Source organism: Dermochelys coriacea, chromosome 19, assembly GCF_009764565.3.
Source record: "Dermochelys coriacea isolate rDerCor1 chromosome 19, rDerCor1.pri.v4, whole genome shotgun sequence".
Lineage (NCBI taxonomy): Eukaryota > Metazoa > Chordata > Testudines > Dermochelyidae > Dermochelys > Dermochelys coriacea.
In genome coordinates this window covers 7,364,373-7,383,836 of record NC_050086.2, presented here as the reverse complement: position 1 = coordinate 7,383,836, position 19,464 = coordinate 7,364,373, and the positions used below count along the sequence as shown (strand labels likewise).

Here is a 19,464-nt window from a genome sequence, read left to right as displayed (position 1 = left end):
AAAAACAGTCGAAAAACACTTCAATCTCTTTGGTCACTCGCTTACAGACCTAAAAGTGGCAATTCTTCAACAAAAAAACTTCATAAACAGACTCCAACGAAGGACTACTGAATTGGAATTAATTTGCAAACTGGATACAATTAATTTAGGCTTGAATAAAGACTGGGAGTGGGTGCGTCATTACAAAGTAAAAACTATTTCTCCCCCCCACCCTCCCGCTGTTCCTCAGACGTTCTTGTCAACTGCTGGAAATGGCCCACCTTGATTATCACTACAAAAGGTTCCCCCCCACCCCCACTGCTCTCCTGCTGGTAATAGCTCATCTTTCCTGATCACTCTTTATAGTGTGTATGGTAACACCCATTGTTTCGTGCTCTCTGTGTATATACATCTCCCCACTGTATTTTCCACTGAATGCATCCGATGAAGTGAGCTGTAGCTCACGAAAGCTAATGCTAAAATAAATTTGTTAGTCTCTAAGGTGCCACAAGTACTCCTTTTCTTTTTGCGGATAGAGACTAATACGGCTGCTACTCTGAAACCTATACTGGGCGTGCATTCGATCTGGCCTATCCTATGATATACCAGTAGATGGTGCCAGAGCAGTTTAAAAGGCCGCCTGCCTTTCTCCCTGGGAGCCTGGATTGGATGAACAGCATTACAATTTGCTCCCTCTGTAGCTTGTACGTGTCTTGATGAACTCTGTCTTAGAGACCAGTTGTGCTCTGCAAATCTCCCCATGGCAGGAAGGGGAGGAAAATCCACCTGGTTATTTATAAAAGAACAAAACAATTTATTAGGATAACTTACAAAAATAATGTAAACTCAGTCGGCATATAAACACCCACAAACCAAATGCTCTGCCCTTTGCTATGGCACACAGCAGGCAACACAACACAGGCAGGAGGAACAGGATTTATGTTGCATACTTAAAAAAAAAAAAAACCACCTGAATGTAAAACAGGTCCTACTTCAGGGCAGAAATCTGGGAGGGCATGAGAAGTGGACGCAAGAGTCCCCTTGGTTAAGGATCTGCCCCCGTCATGACTGGTGCTGCTCACGTGATTCTAGCTGGAGTGAAGACAGGGGTAATGCACAAGGTATCTGTGATTTCCCAGCCACAGGAGAGAGGAGTACACAGGCTCTCTCTGTCCTCTTCTTCCGGTTGTGGCAGCTTCCCCTGTAGCAGCCGGACAGTTTCCCTGTAAGCGAGGAAGAAAAAAAAAAAAAACAAAAACAAAAAAAAACCACAAACCTTTCTCTCTAGCCCAGTTTTACACCCATCCCCAGAGAACAAGGAATTCTGTTCTCACTCATCTCCCTATTACACCACCCTGACTTCTGTATGGCCTACTGCCAGACCTCAGCCTGGGATGGCCCAAGACAAGCTTGTTCATGTCTAGATGGGGTTTGGACACTTAGAGTGAAATCCTAGCTATATGGAAGTCGATGGAAGTTTTGCATTGGGCCAGCATTTAACCCTAAACTTCCAGATGCTGCTGATTCCAGATGTGGCACTTTTCCTTCAAAGCCCAGACCAACCCCACAGATTGGCTCCCAAGAGCAGTGAGTCATGAGCTCTGATTCTCACCCCTCCTTTCCCTGGATGAGTTATAGGAAGTTCTCTTACCAGGCTCTTACCGGGACATGGCGTAGTTGATCTGTGGCTGCTGGTATCCATTAAAAGAGGACAAGGCTGCTATGGTGTAGGCACCCATGTTCTCAAACATCAGCCAGTCACCAACTTCCAGTTCTGGTAGCTCCAAGCCATCCGCAATGCGGTCCTGCCCATCACAAGAAGGACCCCAGAGGCTGCTGCTGAACAAGGGGTGATCTGGGCCGTGTTTCTGTAGTGGGGAGGGTAAAGGAGATGGACATTACAGGAGACCAAGCTAGTAAATGAAATAATCGGATCAAAGGTCAGCTCCTCAGCTGGCATAAATCAACACTTCTCCACTAACAGCAATGCAGCCACACTGATTTACAGAGGAGCTATGTGGATTTATACCAGCTGAAGATCTGGTTCTAAAACTGGAGTAACTCCCTGAAAAACTAATCCAAATGGACCAGACTAGCCATTGACTAGTGCAGGCCCAAAATGTAGGCTGTGAAAAGTGAGTTTTATGGAAAAAATATTAGTAGAAATGTTCATATTTTAAAGACCTTAAGGAAAAAAAAAAGAGAGGGGAGAGAGCAGTTCATTTGGATTTTAATCAACCCAGACATTGCAGCATTAGTACATAGGAAGCAGAAAGTTCAAGGGAGTGAAGGAACAGAAATGGTACTCCGTCCGTCTGGACTGTCTCCCCGAGCTAAAGGCAAGAATTAACTCTGTCAATGGCAACAGCTTTGTTTTAATGGTATATTCCAGTTTAATCATCTCTGTTATTAGTCACATCTCTTAAAGCTATATTTGTCACTTGTGTCTGTCCCTTTAATCCTTTCCTGAACACTCCTGGTGAGCAAGCAGACACTGAGTGTGCCTACACTGCAGTCAGAGGTGTGACTGCAGCCCATGTAGACATATCCAAATTAACTTGGATCTAGCTGGCTGTACAGGCCCACCTAGGACCCTGGGTACTTACTATGTTGCCGGGGTTTCACTGCTATTGTTATTGCAGCTAGCTCAGGTATGTCTACAGGTGCCGGAGTCACAGTGTAGACATGCCCACTGTATGCATAGTTCTACACAGTGCTGCTAGTTAGCACGTGGCTGACCCATGGGGCACATTCAGGTCTTGCTACAGCCCAGCTGTGATTCTGAAATTCCTGCAACTAGCTCTGAAGCTTTAAAAACCTCAGTTTTTGCTCTAAGATGCCTGGTTGATCAGAGAACTCACTGGCATTTTGGAGCCAACATGTAGAACCCTGCAAATCTGCAGGTATCCGCTTTATATTAGTGGACCATTTCTGCGGATAGCAGCGTGGATGCGGATACAAATTTTGTATCTGCGCAGGGCTCTGATGGTAAGAGCCGGGCAGGCAGCTGTGAGGAACTGCAGCATGGATCCTCCACCTGCCCTGGGTGGGGGGCCGGGGCACTGGGCTGCCACAGCTCCCCACAGCTGCCAGCACGGCTTTCTCTGACCCAGCCACGATAAAAGGGCGGGCAGCTGTGGGGAGCCGTGACGGACCCTCCACCTGCCCTGGGCGGGGGGCCCAAGCAGCCCCTGGGCAGCTCCACAGGTCTCCCCACTCCCCTTGGCAAGGCCAGCATGGAACCACGGTAGACCCTGCACCTGCCCGTGGTGCAGGGCGGGGAAAGAGGGGAGCTGAGAGCAGCCCCTGGCTGTGTCCCCGCCCTCCAGGCTCCCCACCCAGCCGAGGGCAGTTGGAGGGTCCGCGACTCTGCGCTGGCTCCCCACAGCTGCCCAGGGCTCTCCCTGACTGGGCTCTGACAGGGGAATGCCTCGAAGCCTCATCCCGGCCCCCAGTGTAGACCCCTGCAAATCCGCAGATATCTGCAGATATCCGCATCTAATTTTTGCGGATAACGGATCAGATGTGGATACACATTTGTGTATCCATGCAGGGCTCTCCCAACATGAAAACTTGTTAACGATGCTTCAGAATGGGTGTCAAGGATTCAGCAGTGTATTAAAAAGAACCATGGGTCAGTACAGGAAGTTATAGAAATTAGAGATCTGCCCAGGGTCTGTTGCACTGCTGCAGCCAATGCCAAGCTATCAATGGTCTGATTCACTGGGGGCTGATCTCTGGTGTCCAATCACTCTGAGGAGGGCAAAAGCCTTTGAAGGGTTCATTTATGATGAAACTGGAGTTAGAAACCTTAGCCCAACGTCCTCCTGGGGGAAACACCACTGATTTCTGCGGAGTCACACCCAGGATGAGTTGAACACATTCTGTCTTGCCTACACCGTTCTCTGTATCACAAAGAGGCTGAGCTCAGGTGCGGAGCGGGATAGATGTGGGACGGAGGAAGGGAGACTAGAGCCATGCTAGGCACCTGGGCAGGCAGGGAGTATCACCCTGACAGTGTCTAAGGACTTGGCTACCCTTGCAGATGTAGAGCGCTCGGAGTTAAACCAGCCTTCGGAGAGCGCAGTAGGGAAAACGTGGCCGTGTGTTTACACTGTCAGCTGCAAGCGCACCGGTGCGGCCACAGTAGTAGCTCTTGCAACGCCACAAAGAGCAGTGCACTGTGGTAGCTATCTCAGTGTGCAAGTGGCTACAGCATGCTTTTCAAATGGGGTGTGTGTGGGGAGTGAGACAGGGAGTGTGTTGTGTGTATGTGGGGGGAGAGACAGTGGGTTTGAGGGGGCAGAGAGTGTGTCAGCATGCCGTCTTGTAAATTCAGACAGCAACAGACCCCCTCCACCCCCACCCCCCACACACTCACAGCCTTCCACACTAATGGCTGCTTTGTCCCGGAGCAGATTAGCAGCCAGCTGTCAGAAATGGAGCTTTGAAAGGGGATATCCGCATGCCTGCAGCTGATTTCAAAACAATGACAAGAGTGGCCACTTGACTTCAGGGGATTACGGGATGTTTCCGGAGGCCAGTCACAGCACAGTAATGCAACCCCGCGTTCACACCAACGCCCGGGCATTTCAGCCGGGGTGCAGCAAGCGTTATGCTTCTTGTGGAGGTGGATTACTAGGAGTGCTCCAGCTGCAGAGTCCCGGTGTCCTATGTGCCTTGCCCTAACTCCCGATGCGTCCACGCTGGCTCCTGGAGCTGCTTTAATGCACTCTAACTTTTAAGTGTAGCCAACCCCTAAGTAGCTCTCTAGTGAAGTCAGACTACTAGGGAGACACTGCAGGGGGTTACAGCCAAAGGCTCTCACCAAAGAGCTCAGATACTCAGGGTGGGGGAAAGAAACCCCAGAGACTGAGCATGGGAAACAGAGCATCCCGGAGGAAAGGCACGAGGTGCAGCTGGGGAGAATCCCAGAAGTGGATCAGGCCCTTCACTGCATGCTGAGTTATTTCTGTCTATTGTGTCCCTCTTCCTGATTGTGTCCAGGTGGAAGGGACACTTACCTTGTGCAGGATGGGGCTGGGGCAGGTGTGATTGAAGAAAATGCAGCTGAAGGATCCATAGATGCCATCGTTAATGTAATACAGTATGCTCTTCTTGCTGCCAGACTCTTCATCTGGGAGATGGGGAGAGAGCAGGGAAGGCAGATTCAGGGAAGGGTCAATTCATGTGACAAGCTTAATAATTTGAGCTACTGGGACTGGACAAGGATGCCCCATTTGTGGGGACTTTGTCAGCCTGATGTGGCTTTTGAGGGGCGATCAGATACTGACCAAGTTGAGGGCCACACAGAAAATGAGAACTGAGGCCTGCATCAACTCCCATCCATTTTTCCTGCAGTCACTACTGCTGTCCAATATCAAAACAGGTCCACTTTGGACTAGTAGGATCTGAACTACTGAGCAGTTGTTTGCTGGTTGGCTCTCAAATCTCATCTTTCCTAGCAAAAGGTGTTTGGCCCGCAGTTCAGTTACCCATCACAGCAACCTGTTGCCTCCCCGGGGGCTCAGCACTGCAGGAAGATGCATCATTCCACCTGCTCAACCTACCGTCTGAGCCAGGCGGATCCAAGGGAACCTCCTGCTTGTCAACAACATTGACAGCCAAGGTAAAGGCGGAAGCTACATAGTATCGTCCTGGTTTGGCAATGATCTCCACCCCACAGCCTTCTGGGAAATACAAGTCCAAGGCGGAGTTGATCGTGGCTGCCATCTGATTGGTAGAAGGGGGGGGGGGGAAGAAACCACAAACACTTATTCCAACATTTATTAGTTAACCACCCTTTCAAAATAAAGGCCAGAGATTCAAGCCCAGCTGAGATACCAGCTAGGACTCCCTCCCAGCTGCCTTCTCTGCCTAAAGAGAATACAAACTGTAATCTTTATACCTCTTCAAACCGGACTTTAGAATTTTCAGTGCCAGGGAATCCACCTCCAATGTCTAATAAGTGCATCTTGTAGCCCAGCTCTGCACCCATTTCAAACACCAGCCGAGCATCTGCTATGGACCGAGTGAAGGCTTGCAGGTCGGGGCAGTCACTGCCAACATGAAAACTAAGGGGGAAGAATTCTTAATTCAGTCTGGGTTAAGCCCCATCATCCAGCCTCCTCTAATGCCAGAGCGTTGAGAACAGACTTGGGAAAACAGTGCAAAATGTTATTCACAAATAATCATTCTACAGGACAGTTATGCTCTTCTCACACACCGAGAGAGACTTACAGTCAGAATAACCTTTCAGACTAAAGAAAAGCAAATATAAACCCTCCAGTGGAGGGCACAGTGTGTGGTTTCTCCTAGACAGTCTGCAGAGAGTTGCACACAAAGTGACTCCAGCAAAGTCCTTAGGTATCTAGGCTGGGAATTTCAAAGAAGTTAGGTCTCTATTTGCAATGACTTTCAACAGGAGCTGATCCTCTAACTCCCCTAGGATCCTTTGAAAAAAATATCAGCCTTAAAAGGTGCAATACATAGAAAGAAAAGGCATACATTACAGAGATTCACTCTTGTGATAAATTTAACTAATTTTGATCACCCCCATGACCTTCCTGTGTTTAATGGTAATAATTTAGCTTGACATATTTTTAGTTGTGAAACCAAAACCGCCAAGTGCAAATTTTTAGTTTTACACCCAAATATGCAATGCAAAATTTGCTCAGTTATTGGTTAGTTCCCCAACTCACCCAATCAAGGAACAGAAACAATACCACGTGACTTGGAGAACCAACCAACAGCCTGAATGTCTGACACTTGCAATTTGCAAACAATCGCTAAGCAGAAATCCTTGTCTGAAGAAATTAGGGGAGAGTGTCAATTAACGTGGAATTCTGCCACCTGTTCATGGGCTATTTGTGACAAGAAATAGAGGAGAAATCCCTCCAGTGAATGCACTAGGATTGATGATCAGACAGACCCCCCCAGATCCAAGAAGTTCAGTGCAAGTAAAGTTAGGGTTCAGGGTCTGGGCTTATGTCAGTTTAGGAAGAATCAGGCTTCACAGTATGAAGATGCCACCCTGTACCTGATGCCAACGATCTCCACATTCATCTCCTTTGCAGTTTCAAGTAGGTGTCTGCAGGACTTGAGGGTGGCACCAAACTTCACACTCAGATGGGCAGAGGATCTGGGGTTGTTGGTGGCGATGCACAGAACCATCCTGTGGAATGAAGTTACACCAGGTCGGTGTCCCAGCTCTTCGTCTCCCACTCCCCAATTACCATGCAGGCCAAGGTATGCGATTTCTCCAACTCTTTACTGAAGCCAGCCCTAATACCTGGAACATGAACATGCTATAAAAATACATAAATGTCCTGCCCATAACAAACGTCATGTTCACCCTCTAGAGGAGATTGAGAGACTGATCTCTGTTTGGTCCATCTCTGTTTCCAGCCTCCATAGCCTCCTTCTTCCATACCCAGAGAGTTTATATACAAACCTGGCATGTGGATGGCTCCTTGCCACTTTCCCGAGCTCCACTTCATTGTCGAAGGCCATCAGCTGCACCCCGTGGCTGGCTGCATATTTGATCTGCGAGATCTGTTTGCAGGGGTTAGTGTAGATAATCTTGTCAGGTGGGACCCCGATGCTCTGAACTAATGCAATCTCCATCTGCAACAAGATAGAAAAAGCATTATTAGCAGGGTGTATGGATCAGCCCCTGGGGAACTCAGTGTTGTGGGATACAAGTTGTTATGAAATCAAGAGCTCCAGGCCTGGGACATTCTAATGCATGTTGTGGGTTCACCAAAGGTAACTCACCAGGATTCAGGCCTGGGATTCTCCTGGGAACCAGACACAGATGAAGAAAGGTGGGTTTGCCCACAGGGCTCATGGTGGACTGTGTGTCTGGAGCGAGAGACAGCAGTAACACATCACTAGAAACACAAGACCAAGGAAGGTGAAAAGTCTGTAAAGGCAGGAGGCAAGCTGGATGGACCAGGTTACCATAAGATATGTAATAAAATCACTGCCACCCTGCCCTTATCCATTAAGTCAAACTGCTTCACATGGTGTTAGGAGGAAGGAATGAGCATCTCCCCCTGCTAGTTGTTTAGAGCGTATTCAGGCTACGTGGAACTCCATTGTCATGGCCTCTTGGGTTTTGTTGTTTTCCCTTAGGCTTTGTTCTTAAGACATAAATACATGCCACCTTGGCAACCTGTTCCTCTGAATCACAAAGAAATCAATAGCCTTGTTTTGATCCACCCAAAAAACCTGTAAATGAGACAAGAGGGAGCTTCTGACTCAGCCCTGAACCCACCTAAGAGTGGACCATGGCAGCAAGTCCCTGAAAAAAAAAAAAAAAAAAACCACACACACTTAGGAAATGCCTCCTTACAGATGGATTCTGCTGCCCAGGAGACGTTAAAACAAGGAAATTCAGGTGAAAGGGAATGATTGCCTTCGAGTTTGGAACACCCAACTGCGGGAAGATTTTCCAGCGTGCACTATTACGGTTTTGCCAGAAGGGGGAGACTCCCTCCAACATAAATGCAGCATGGGAAGCTCCAGACTAAGTTTAGGACACTGCAATCTGCACTAAGCTTCAGAGTAGCAGCCGTGTTAGTCTGTATTCGCAAAAAGAAGAGCACTTGTGGCACCTTAGAGACTAACAAATTTATTTGAGCATAAGGTTTTGTGAGCTACAGCTCACTTCAGCATCCGATGAAGTGAGCTGTAGCTCATGAAAGCTTATGCTCAAATAAATTTGCACTAAGCTTGTTTAACATTTGTGCTGTCATACCGTGCCTTGGCTGGTTCCCTCACCACCTTCCAGGGCACAGATCTAGCCACTGCACCCCAGGGACATTGGGGCCCAGAGTTCCTCTTTCCCCTTGTTCCTACCTTGCTAGCACAGTCAAATCCTGCCCCCAGCTCAGCCAGCGTCCGCACCACTCCTTTGCTACTGTTGCACTTAACAGCGTAGAAAGGTTTGACGTGGGGCAAGGCCTTCAGGAAGCGCAGGTGTTTCTTCACTACATCCCCCAGGTCTGCCACAAAAAAGGCCCCTTTGTTGCTCTAGAGGAAAGAGACTGGAGTCGGCAAACAGTGGTCTCAGCGCCCCTCCCTCCCGCAAGGAAGGAGCGTTGCAGAGAGTCTTCATGGAGCAGCAAAGGTATCAGTCTCAAAACTGGTTTCAGAGTAGCAGCCGTGTTAGTCTGTATTCGCAAAAAGAAAAGGAGTACTTGTGGCACCTTAGAGACTAACAAATTTATTAGAGCATAAGCTTTCGTGAGCTACAGCTCACTTCATCGGATGAATTTGGTGGAAAAAACAGAGGAGAGATTTATATACACACACACAGAGAACATGAAACAATGTTGTTTCATGTTCTCTGTGTGTGTGTGTATATAAATCTCTCCTCTGTTTTTTCCACCAAATGCATCCAATGAAGTGAGCTGTAGCTCACGAAAGCTTATGCTCTAATAAATTTGTTAGTCTCTAAGGTGCCACAAGTACTCCTTTTCTTTTTAGTCTCAAAACTGAGAGCCTGATTCTCCACTCAAGCCACAGCGAAGCCAGTGGAGTGACTCCTGATTTACACCTGCATAAAGAAGGGGGCGAATCAGGCCCTAAATGTCCAATGATCAAAGTCCCTCCAATTTGGGGGCTTGCTAAGACTCAACCTTTCTGGTACTGAAATCAGTGAAGTCTGCAAATGATGCCCAACAATCAAGTCTTGCATCTGATGGTCAGTGGTGCACACCCTGCCCAGCTGATGTATGCTCCATCTGCATCGATACACCAGCAGAATGCCCAGTGTGACAAAGAACTCCACACTCACAGATGCTTCAACACGCCCAGCGCAGGGGTAGGCTATGCTGTGCGGGGGGCAAGTACATGACATGAAGGGGTGTAGCTTGAGGGCAGTTAGTGGTAACCTGCAATTGACGGATATCAGCACAAAGCCTCAATTAGGAATTCAATATGGTCTTCTCAGAGCTGCAGCGAGATTCTGGTGGGACTCAGTCCACCACTGGGAAGCGCACACCTGAGATGCATCCCCCTCTTCCCCCCCCCCACACACACACCGCCCCCACACTCAAATCAGCTCTTTTAATTTGAAGAGAAGCAAAGGGCTAAGAATGAAGCCCAGGGCTAAGAATGAAGCCCAGGAAGGAGCCCTACAAAGCATGAGAGGGGGAAAGTGGAACAGATGAGATATTTTTAGAAATGTGATTTTCCTTTGCTTCTTTTCCCCCAGTCCACTGGCAGATAACTATCTGTTCCCCAAATCACAACATTATCAAGCCCAGCAGACAAGAAAACCCTGAAAACACTAACAGTTGGAATATGATCTTCTTCCATACCATACACTGATATTTGAATTAGGTCAAAAATAGGACGAGAAATTCCACAGAAGTGCTGGCAAATATAAAAGCATTTTCCATCCTGTTGTATAACTATCTAGCAATAATGTCACCATGGTCATTTTTAAGTGGGTTCATTTTCATTAAGGTGCATTTTAGTGGGGGAATCACCCAAACCTGGGCCTGATTCTTAATGACACAAAGGCCCTTTGACACCACTGTGGCAATGCAGCGAGGGGTGTAAATTATGTTTATATCCACTTTAAAGCCCCTTCACACTTCCAGCGTGGTGTAAAGAGGCTTCAGCATAACTGAGAATTCAGGCCCTGGTCTCTGCAATGCAAGTCTCCTGTCCCCAACAATACAAAGATTCCACTGCCCAGTTCCCTCCACTCTGGCCCTAAACCAGTGGTTCTCAACCTATTTACCATTCCAGGCCACATATGCAACTCTCTATGTATTACGTGGGCCATATCCACACAATCTACATACTACCTGTATGAACATCAGGATGTCACATGGGCCGCAACTGTGTGCTGACTGGACCACAAACGGCCCCAAACCAACTAAGACAGGCAAGCCCAATGTATGCACATGAGCACATATGGCTACCTTATAGGCACATACAAATCAGGTATTTGTATGTGTGTATGTCCAGTTAAACATCTAGCCAGCCATTCACACAGATGTGCGCACACAAAAATTGAAAACAAAATTCTGCCCCCGCTTCACTGTCCAGAAGAAGTTAAGTGTTGTGAGATGCTGAGAAATTGCACTAAAGCATCTCAAATCCTTACGCTTCAGAGGAGAGTGACAGTTAAATAGCCCCCCTACAGTGAGATGCCACATGACACCGGGGCCAGTGGATGGGAAGGAAGGGCCCATAGAAGCTAAGTGCCACTTACCTTCTGGGAGACCTCCATGAGGAGGTTTTCAAGGAGGTCTCTGGTGGTGAAGCCCTCCTCCACCATCATAAAGTCTGATTCATTCAAGTACCCACTCATCGTCCAAATCTAGGAGAACTGCTAGTTCTAAAGCCTCCTTCAGTAGGAAGTAGTTTCTAAGTATGCAACACACTGTAAAGGAGGAGGAAGAGTGTTAGTGAGGGTTCTTTTGGGTCCATCCCCAGAGACCATCCCCATCCAGCACTTTCTCTAAGGCCTGGTCTACACACAAACTTGTACTTCTGTAACTAAAGGTTTAGTTTTATACCGATTCAGTTAAACCACTGAAACTTTTTTCAGAGTAGCAGCCGTGTTAGTCTGTATTCGCAAAAAGAAAAGGAGTACTTGTGACACCTTAGAGACTAAAATTTATTAGAGCATAAGCTTTCGTGAGCTACAGCTCACTTCATCGGATGCATCCGATGAAGTAAGCTGTAGCTCACGAAAGCTTATGCTCTAATAAATTTGTTAGTCTCTAAGGTGCCACAAGTACTCCTTTTCTTTTCACTGAAAATTTGTATGCAGACGCTCCTCTGCAAAGCTGAGCAAGTAACAGATTTTTTTTTTTTAGTTCATTGGCACTTTCAAAAAGTTGAAGAATCATTTTGGGTCAAAAACATTTCATTTGGAATTTGAAAATTTTTAAAATGTTTGATTTTTTTTAAATTTAGAGAAGATTTTGAAACAAAAAATCATTTCAAACAAAATTCTAAACATTTTGGTTTTTTTAGAATTTTTTTTTAAAACCAAAACAATTCATTGAAATTGACAAAGTCATGAAACATTTCACTTTTGCTGGACCTGTATTTTTCATCCCCCCCAAATATTTTGTGCAAAAAATTTCACTCAACTGTACTCCTGTATGGCACTAAACTGGGTTTATATCAGTTTAGCTTGTGCCAGTAACTTTACAGGTGCAAGCTAAACTAATATAACTAGTTTTAAACAGATATACAAGTCCACACACAAAAGCTGCATTGGGTCGAATTAAACTGATTTAAGTTAAATTTAAGTTGTGTGTTTGAATAAGCCCAGAGCCTTGTCTCGTAGCACAGACTCTTTGATGACTTATTTAGTACAGCAGTGACCCGGCTAATTAAGGTTGCCTCTGTGTTCTCAGTTTCTTATAAAATTTCACATTTCAAGCTGAAATTAACAGTTTGGTCTCTGCTAGGAAATTACTTTTTTTCAGGGTGGGAGATGAGTTTGAGTAAAATTAGTTAAGCTATTTGGAGTCTGATACACACACCCCTACCACTCCCCACTTTCCCCATCAAATTAAAAAAAAAAAAAAAGCTGGAAGATTTGCTTTTAAAAGATAGCTCTAGTGCCAAAACAACATTGTGTTTGTAGCACAATGTGGTCTTGGTCCATGACTAGAGCTTCTAGGTGCTTGTGCAATACAAACAAATAATAATTGGGAAGAAAGTATAAATCTGCAGGGAAATAACCCACACTGAGAAGATGTGCCATTGAGTGAGTGGGTCAGGATTGGCTGCAGTCTGAATCACTCTGTGCAGGACATTTTGTGAAGCTTAAAACACCAGGGCTGGCCTTACCTGAGGCGAACTGAGGTGGCCACCTCAGGTGCCAAACTGGGGGAGGGGGAGGGCAGGGGTGCCACTAGGACCCAAAGTTTCAAAGTTTTGGCCCAAGCGAGGGGGAATGGGGGTGTCATTTGAGCTCCCCGCCTCAGGTGCTAAAATGTTGTGGGCCAGCCCTGTAAAACACACTCAGTTAAGTAAGGCCAAGCTGGCTAACTTCAATTCGCTGTGAAAAAATGGAGTGTGTGTGCGTGTGCACGTGCGTGCAATGACTGAGGCAGGGTTCCACATGAGCCCTTGCCTCCTTCACTGTGCATGGTGTAGGCTAAAAATCTGCACAGATCCCAAGGGTCACATCACAGAAGAGAAAAGGAGTACTTGTGGCACCTTAGAGACTAACACATTTATTTATATATATCTATATATATAAATACATTTGTTAGTCTCTAAGGTGCCACAAGTACTCCTTTTCTTTTTGCGAATACAGACTAACACGGCTACTACTCTGAAACCTGTCATCACAGAAGAGGAGGCTCCTATCACTAGGTGGGGAAGATGTGCCAGATCTAGTGTGTTGGATGTCTGGACAAACATCCTTGTTTTTTATAGGAAAAATATAGACTCCATAATTGGGAAGTTCCCCCATGAAAAACCTACACTCGGAAAACATGAAGGTTGCACAGTTAAGTTCTCAGAGATCAGGAGGTGCCAGTGTGACACAGCTCGACTGTTGCCTTCTTTCACATATAGCATTTAACAATCTTTAATGAGATGAACACACATTGCTGTGCTTCTTAGACAAGATTCAATATCACATTTCTCAACAGACTTACTTAGATACATGCATGTAGCTTTGTGTCTCAGTTTTACACTTGTATCCTGGCAATGGGCCAGTACCTCTTAGGTGCAGACCTTTTAGCAAATAAGTTTGCTTCTATAAGGGACATAGTTTAATAGTTTCAGCAGCAGCCATGACTATATGGTGTCTTTGCAGCCTCCTTCAGGTAATGCCCAGGCAATGAACGGTGCAGTTAATGACAAAGCTAATTTAGCTATAAACTTAAATTTCCAATGTATGCCAGAACATATCCCCTCACACTCTCCTATATAGGGCTCAACCTCCCATGTGTTATGCCAGGATTCCCTGTGTAATTTTCCAGGAGATGAGTTTGATGGACCTCATTTCCCAAGCACACAAAGACCAAGGCACGCCACTAAAATGGTTCAGCAGCATGCATATCTTTAGAAAACCTGAGTAGGAGATTGCATGGTTTGCCAACCAGTCATGGAATTAAACAGGACAGGCCAGACCCTTAACTGGTATTAACCAGCGTAGCTCCTTTGACTTCAATGGAACTACACCAGCTGGAGAGCCGGCTGTGGCATCGTGCATACATACAGGGGGCAGAGTTAAGGATGCACACTGATATTTTCCCCCAATGTCAATGCTGAACTGTGTAGCCTTAATGATCTCTTGCCTTATATTAACTCCAGCCAATAATCTAAGGATGTTAAGACACCACAAAGGCTTGCAGGAACTGGTTTCTGGTCCCAGCTCTAACTCCGGGGTGCCTTCGCTTTTCAGCCCTGTGTCTTTTGGGTAAACGCGGTCGCCCTTATCTAAAGTGGTAAAAATAATCCCCAAACTCTGCTTCTGAGAACTGCACAGCCTCTCTCACCCTCTGCAGAGCTTTGCTTGGGCAATTCCTAGTGCAGGGTGAAAGGGCAAACCACACTTTGATCTAAGAACTGCAGACCCAGGACATACTATCTTGTAACGAATCAAGCAACTAATAATACAAGCCAAAGAAAGCTCTCCCAGGAGAATGGAGCAAATACATTGAAATTATTGAAACTTTGCAGCTGGGGAGGGAGAGTTTAGAGGGGACAAGAATTCTTCTGGTTTCTTCCCACCCAAACACATCAATGACCTTCATCCCATCCATCATCTTGAGCTGCATGGGCACAGGACTGATAAGCAATAAAGGTAGGACCAGACCCTGTCTGACTCAGCCTGCACTGGATACAATGCAGTATACCCTGTCTCTCTCCCCCCACCCTCCCCAGATGTTTTTCCCTTACCAAGTTCCAAAGCCTCCTTCCTGGGGGGCTAGGTGTAATATCAGGGGGGCTCTCCGGTGAACTCAGAGCTTTTGCAACTCCCCAAGGCACAGATGCTGCTGGGGATCCAAGATCTCTATAGGGGAAAGAGTGCAAGTTCCAGCAGGTTATCAAGAGGGATCAGGTACACGCATGCAGCAGTCCCGTCCCTAACCATTGCTAGGTCTCCATTTCCTCTGCTCCCACCGGGCACCCAGCCATCCTCCGCACCCACTCCCCACAGAAAGGCACCCATCACCCCCCTCCTCACTCTTCCCAGCCAGTTCAGCTGCCCCAGAAAGGCTCCCCCACCCCTTGATTCCTCTGCTCTTGCTGGGAACCTGCCTCTCCTCTGTTACCTTAAAAAGCATTTAAACGGATTCTGCCCATGGGTCTCCCAAGAGCGTGAATTGGCTTCAGCGGTGGTTGTCCCTCCTCCACTCTCAAGCCTACACCATGCAAGCAGCACCAACTAAACCTGTCCTCCTGGGGAGGCTCTGCCACCCCTTATATACACAGCTCCCGCCCACCTCCGACTCACAAGAGAGGCCTTGGCAACCAAACCCAGCAACCCTATTGGCTGAGCGGGATACAAAGCACTCTCTATGGCATCCCCATTGAAAGCAGGCGGCTGGGCAGGCCCCAGTCTGCTGAGGGAGCAGTGTGCAGGCTGCCTATGGGGCACGAGGACAAGGCTCTGATTGCTCTGCACCCAGCTATCGATTCGCTAACAGACAGGCAGCTGATCTCCCCGACTGCTGGAGCAGAGCCTTACGAGCAGGCATGCAGTATAGCCCTGGCAAGAAGCCATTCACTCATCTGGGCAGTAATGCAGAAATAACATGAGCTGTGTCGCGCTGGAAAGTCCCAACGGGGAGAGGAATAGGGCCAAAGAGGGCTTTGGGGATGGGAGGAGGACAAAGGCCTCCTGCAGCTTAAACACTGGGCAGTCACCAGCACGGTTATTTCTTTGAATAACAACGTGATGCCTTGAATCATCCTAGACGGGTGAGACTCTATGGGCTGCTGGCAGCTTTACTGTACCACTGTGGATTACAGCAGCTTGACTCCAGGGCTCCTATTTAGAGTGATTTACTCCTATTTACCAAATTCATGGTCCATTTTGGTCAATTTCACAGCCATAAGGATTTAAAAAATAATAAATTTCATGATTTCAGCTATTTACATCTGAAATTTCACAGTGTTGTAATTGTAGGGTCCTGACCCAAAAAGGAGTAGTGGGGGAGGGGAGGTCGCAAGGTTATTGTAGGGGGGGTCGTGGTACTGCTACCCTTATTTCTGTGCAGCTGCCGGCTGGGGGCCACCTTCAGAGCTGGGTGTCCGGCCAACAGCCGCCGTTCTCTGGCCGCCCAGCTCTGAAGGCAGCGCAGAAGTAAGGGAGGCAATACTGTGACACCCCCCCCATGCAACTCCCTTTGGGTCAGGACCCCAGTTTGAGAAATGCTGGTTTCCCTGTGAAATCTGTATAGTATAGGGTAAAAGCACACAAAAGACCAGATTTCATGGGCAGGAAGACCGAATTTAACGGTCCGAGGCACGTTATTCATGGCCGTGAATTTGGTAGGGCCTACTCATATTGCTTCCAGTCTTAGGAGCCTCCCTTCTCTGGAGTGCTCTCTCAAAAATCCCTGGACACACCATGAACGAGCTCTTCTGCATTCCCTGGAGTTTCAGGATAACACACTTCCCTCCCTGCTTGAGGTCTGATCGTGGTAGTGGGGGAGGTGGGGTGATTTTGGCTGCTGGGGATCTGAGATCTCTGCAGGGGGATAGAGCAAGTTCCAGCTGGTTCGCAAGAGGGACCAGGAACATGCACAGAGCAATACAGTCCCTTCCCCACCCATTCCTAACTCCCTGTTTCCACTGCTGCTACTGGGCACCCAGCAACCCTTGTTGTCCTCCTCACTGAACCCCCCCCAAGAAAGGCTCCAACACCATCCCCCTCCTTGCCTCTTCTGTGTCTGCCAGTCCATTTAGACAGGCTCCCCCCTATCCTTCCCTCACCCCCGACTCCTCTGCTCCTGCTTTGGTTGGCGTTTTGTAATCTGTTTAGTCTGCGCTGGCATAAAGTGTCTCTGCGAGGGCTGCTAAGTCAGTGCAACAATCAGCATGAGTGGTAGAGAGGCGAATAAAGGAGAGAGACAGATCCTTGCCTATTTGCAAAGTGCCCTCTCTACCACTTCCATGTCCCTTCTCCACACCGGCTCGGTGCAGCTAGCACCTGCCACTGACCTCTCTTAGCAGCGCCTGCCGCGTGGCTGTCACCAATTCAAATGTAAAAATCAGTTCCTCTGAGCTTTATCCATAACATGGTGTCCCACATCTTGTTTATTTGCACTTGGAAGGAGCACTGGCTCAGCAATCACCTCCCTTTCTTTTAGCTGTTGTGGTCATTCCTGAGATGGTCTCATTGAAACTGTAAGCTTTTTGTGGCAGGGTCTGCGTCTTTTCATTTCTGTAAAATACAGCGCAAGTTTTCATGCTGTTCCGGTCACCCCATCTCAAAAAATATATATTGGGATTGGGAAGAGTATAGAGAAGGGCAACAAAAATTATGAGGGGGATGGAACAGCTTCCATATGAGGAGAGATTAAAAAGACTATGAGTGTTCAGTGTAGAAAAGAGATGACTAATGGCGGATATCATCGAGGTCTATAAAATCATTCGTGGAGAAAGCGAATAAGGAATTGTTCTTTACCCTTCATAGAACATAAGAACCAGAGTTCACCCAATGACATTATTAGTCAGCAGGTTTAAAACTAACATAAGGAAGTACTTTTTTCCACAACTCACTGTTCACCTATGGAACTCATTGGCATAGAATGTTATGAAGGCCAGAAGTACAAGGAGGTTCTAATAAGAATTAGGTAAGTTTATGGAGGATAGGTTCATTAATGGCTATTAGCCAAGATGGTTAGGGATGTTACCCCATGGTCTGGGTGTCCCTAAACCTCTGACCGCCAGAAGCTGAGACTGGACGACAAGGGATGGATCACTTGATAAATTGCCCTGCTCTGTTCATTCCCTTTGAAGCCTCTGGCACCGGCCACTGTCACAAGACAGGATATTGGTTGAGATGGACCATTTGTCTGATCCAGTTTGGTCGTTCTTACGGCTGTGTCACTTCACAGTAAACCCTCTAGCCAAGAATGTGGTTTAATCCCAGATGAGGAGGAAGGAAAGCAGAAGCCCACTTCCCTCCATGGTCTAGCACAGGCTAGAGAGATATGGAATCTCAGGTTCTAGTTAGAGTTCTGACCCTGACTCACTGTGTGGCCTGAGGCAAGACACTTCTCCCTCTCCATGCCTCAGTTTCTCCACTGGGGATAAAAATATTTCCCTACCTCCCAGACATGTTGGGAGGATCAGCTCTGTGACAGATGTAGCAATCTCCTGCAATATCCTTGAAATACCTTATTTAATTAAGTGAAGTATCTTTGGAGTGCATTGTATTAAATACAAAGTTTATGTCTTATTGTAGGCCTGGGTGACCAAAGATGCTTTCCTGCCAACACAGCTACCAGCACTCATTGGGGGTGCTTTAATTATGCCAACGTGAGAGCTCTCTCCTGTCGGCATAGAGCAGCTACACGGGAGACCTTACAGCACAGCTGCAGCAATATTGCTGTAAGGTCTGTAGTGCAGACATAACCTAAAAGTGTCACGAACTTGTAACCACAGAAAAAAACCTTTTGTGGGGTTTGAAGGACTGACTCCTACCAGAGTCTTGGGGGGGAGGGCATGATCGCTGATAATCTTATTAGCATGTGGGTAGATTCTTTTATTATTTTAAATATGTTTATTCTGTAATGTTTTCACCTGAAGAATAAAGGTCCTTGCTCATAAAGAGCCGTGCGGTAACCTGTTGGCATTTACAGCTGTCTATAGCCTTCCAAGAGAAGGCTAAGCACAGACAGTCTGGCTTGCTGGGAATATCACAGCGTAGGCACAAAAGTGTGAAGCCTGGACAGGAGGGAAGGAGACATGGGACTCTATTCAAGAGAGGTGACGGATAAGGAGCTGGGAGCCTAGAAGGGCTGCCCTTGGTGGACCACGAAGGGGGAATACAGGTGCAGTAACCCTGCACTGACAGGCTCATTCGTGTTTATGCAGCACTAAATGTTGTTAAGGGCCTGAGCATTGTTATTTCTAGTTCTGGAGGAACCCAGTTCATCAGTACGTTTCAGATGAAAGCTAACTGAATTAACCCCGTTTATGTGGGGAATTAATCAGCAGCCATCTGCTCCGTCACATGCTGGTTTGCTCTAGATAAGAGGATGAGCCCACTGCAAAGCGGTGACATTTGCCTACAAGCGCAGACGGGGCTAGATGTCACTCTTGTCTCAAAAAGAAAAGGAGGACTTGTGGCACCTTAGAGACTAACAAATTTATTAGAGCATAAGCTTTCGTGAGCTACAGCTCACTTCATCTGATGCATTTGGTGGAAAAAACAGAGGGGAGATTTCAGAGTAGCAGCCGTGTTAGTCTGTATTCGCAAAAAGAAAAGGAGTACTTGTGGCACCTTAGAGACTAACAAATTTATTAGAG

The 19,464-nt window shown here is 47.1% G+C and overlaps 1 protein-coding gene across 6 annotated transcripts; it reads right to left on the bottom strand.

The window, feature by feature from the left end:
* Positions 1–457: 457 nt before the first annotated feature.
* AZIN2 (antizyme inhibitor 2) lies at positions 458–15,394 on the bottom strand. 6 transcript variants are annotated; one of them, XM_038377574.2, is made up of 11 exons: positions 15,255–15,394; positions 14,878–14,992; positions 11,213–11,383; positions 8,842–9,015; positions 7,433–7,605; positions 7,019–7,153; positions 5,888–6,053; positions 5,550–5,712; positions 5,004–5,116; positions 1,642–1,847; positions 458–1,202 (listed from the first exon to the last, which is right to left on the bottom strand). In XM_038377574.2, the coding sequence occupies exons 3-11, from the start codon at positions 11,309–11,311 to the stop codon at positions 1,058–1,060; spliced, it is 1,374 nt and encodes a 457-aa protein (XP_038233502.1). In that variant the 5' UTR covers positions 11,312–11,383; positions 14,878–14,992; positions 15,255–15,394; the 3' UTR covers positions 458–1,057. The 6 variants fall into 6 exon arrangements, with proteins under 6 accessions (XP_038233502.1, XP_038233505.1, XP_038233507.1 ...); XM_038377576.2 differs by having other exon boundaries at positions 1,068–1,202; positions 1,631–1,847; XM_038377577.2 differs by lacking the exon at positions 8,842–9,015.
* Positions 15,395–19,464: the final 4,070 nt, after the last annotated feature.

Coding starts and splice junctions, on each gene's coding strand:
- AZIN2 (XM_038377574.2), bottom strand. CDS start 11,311: ATGAGTGGGTACTTGAATGAATCAGACTTTATGATGGTGGAGGAGGGC. Junction 7,606..8,841: donor GATTTGACTGTGCTAGCAAG/GTAGGAACAAGG, acceptor ATCTTGTTGCAG/ATGGAGATTGCATTAGTTCA. Junction 1,203..1,641: donor ATCAACTACGCCATGTCCCG/GTAAGAGCCTGG, acceptor CCTCGCTTACAG/GGAAACTGTCCGGCTGCTAC.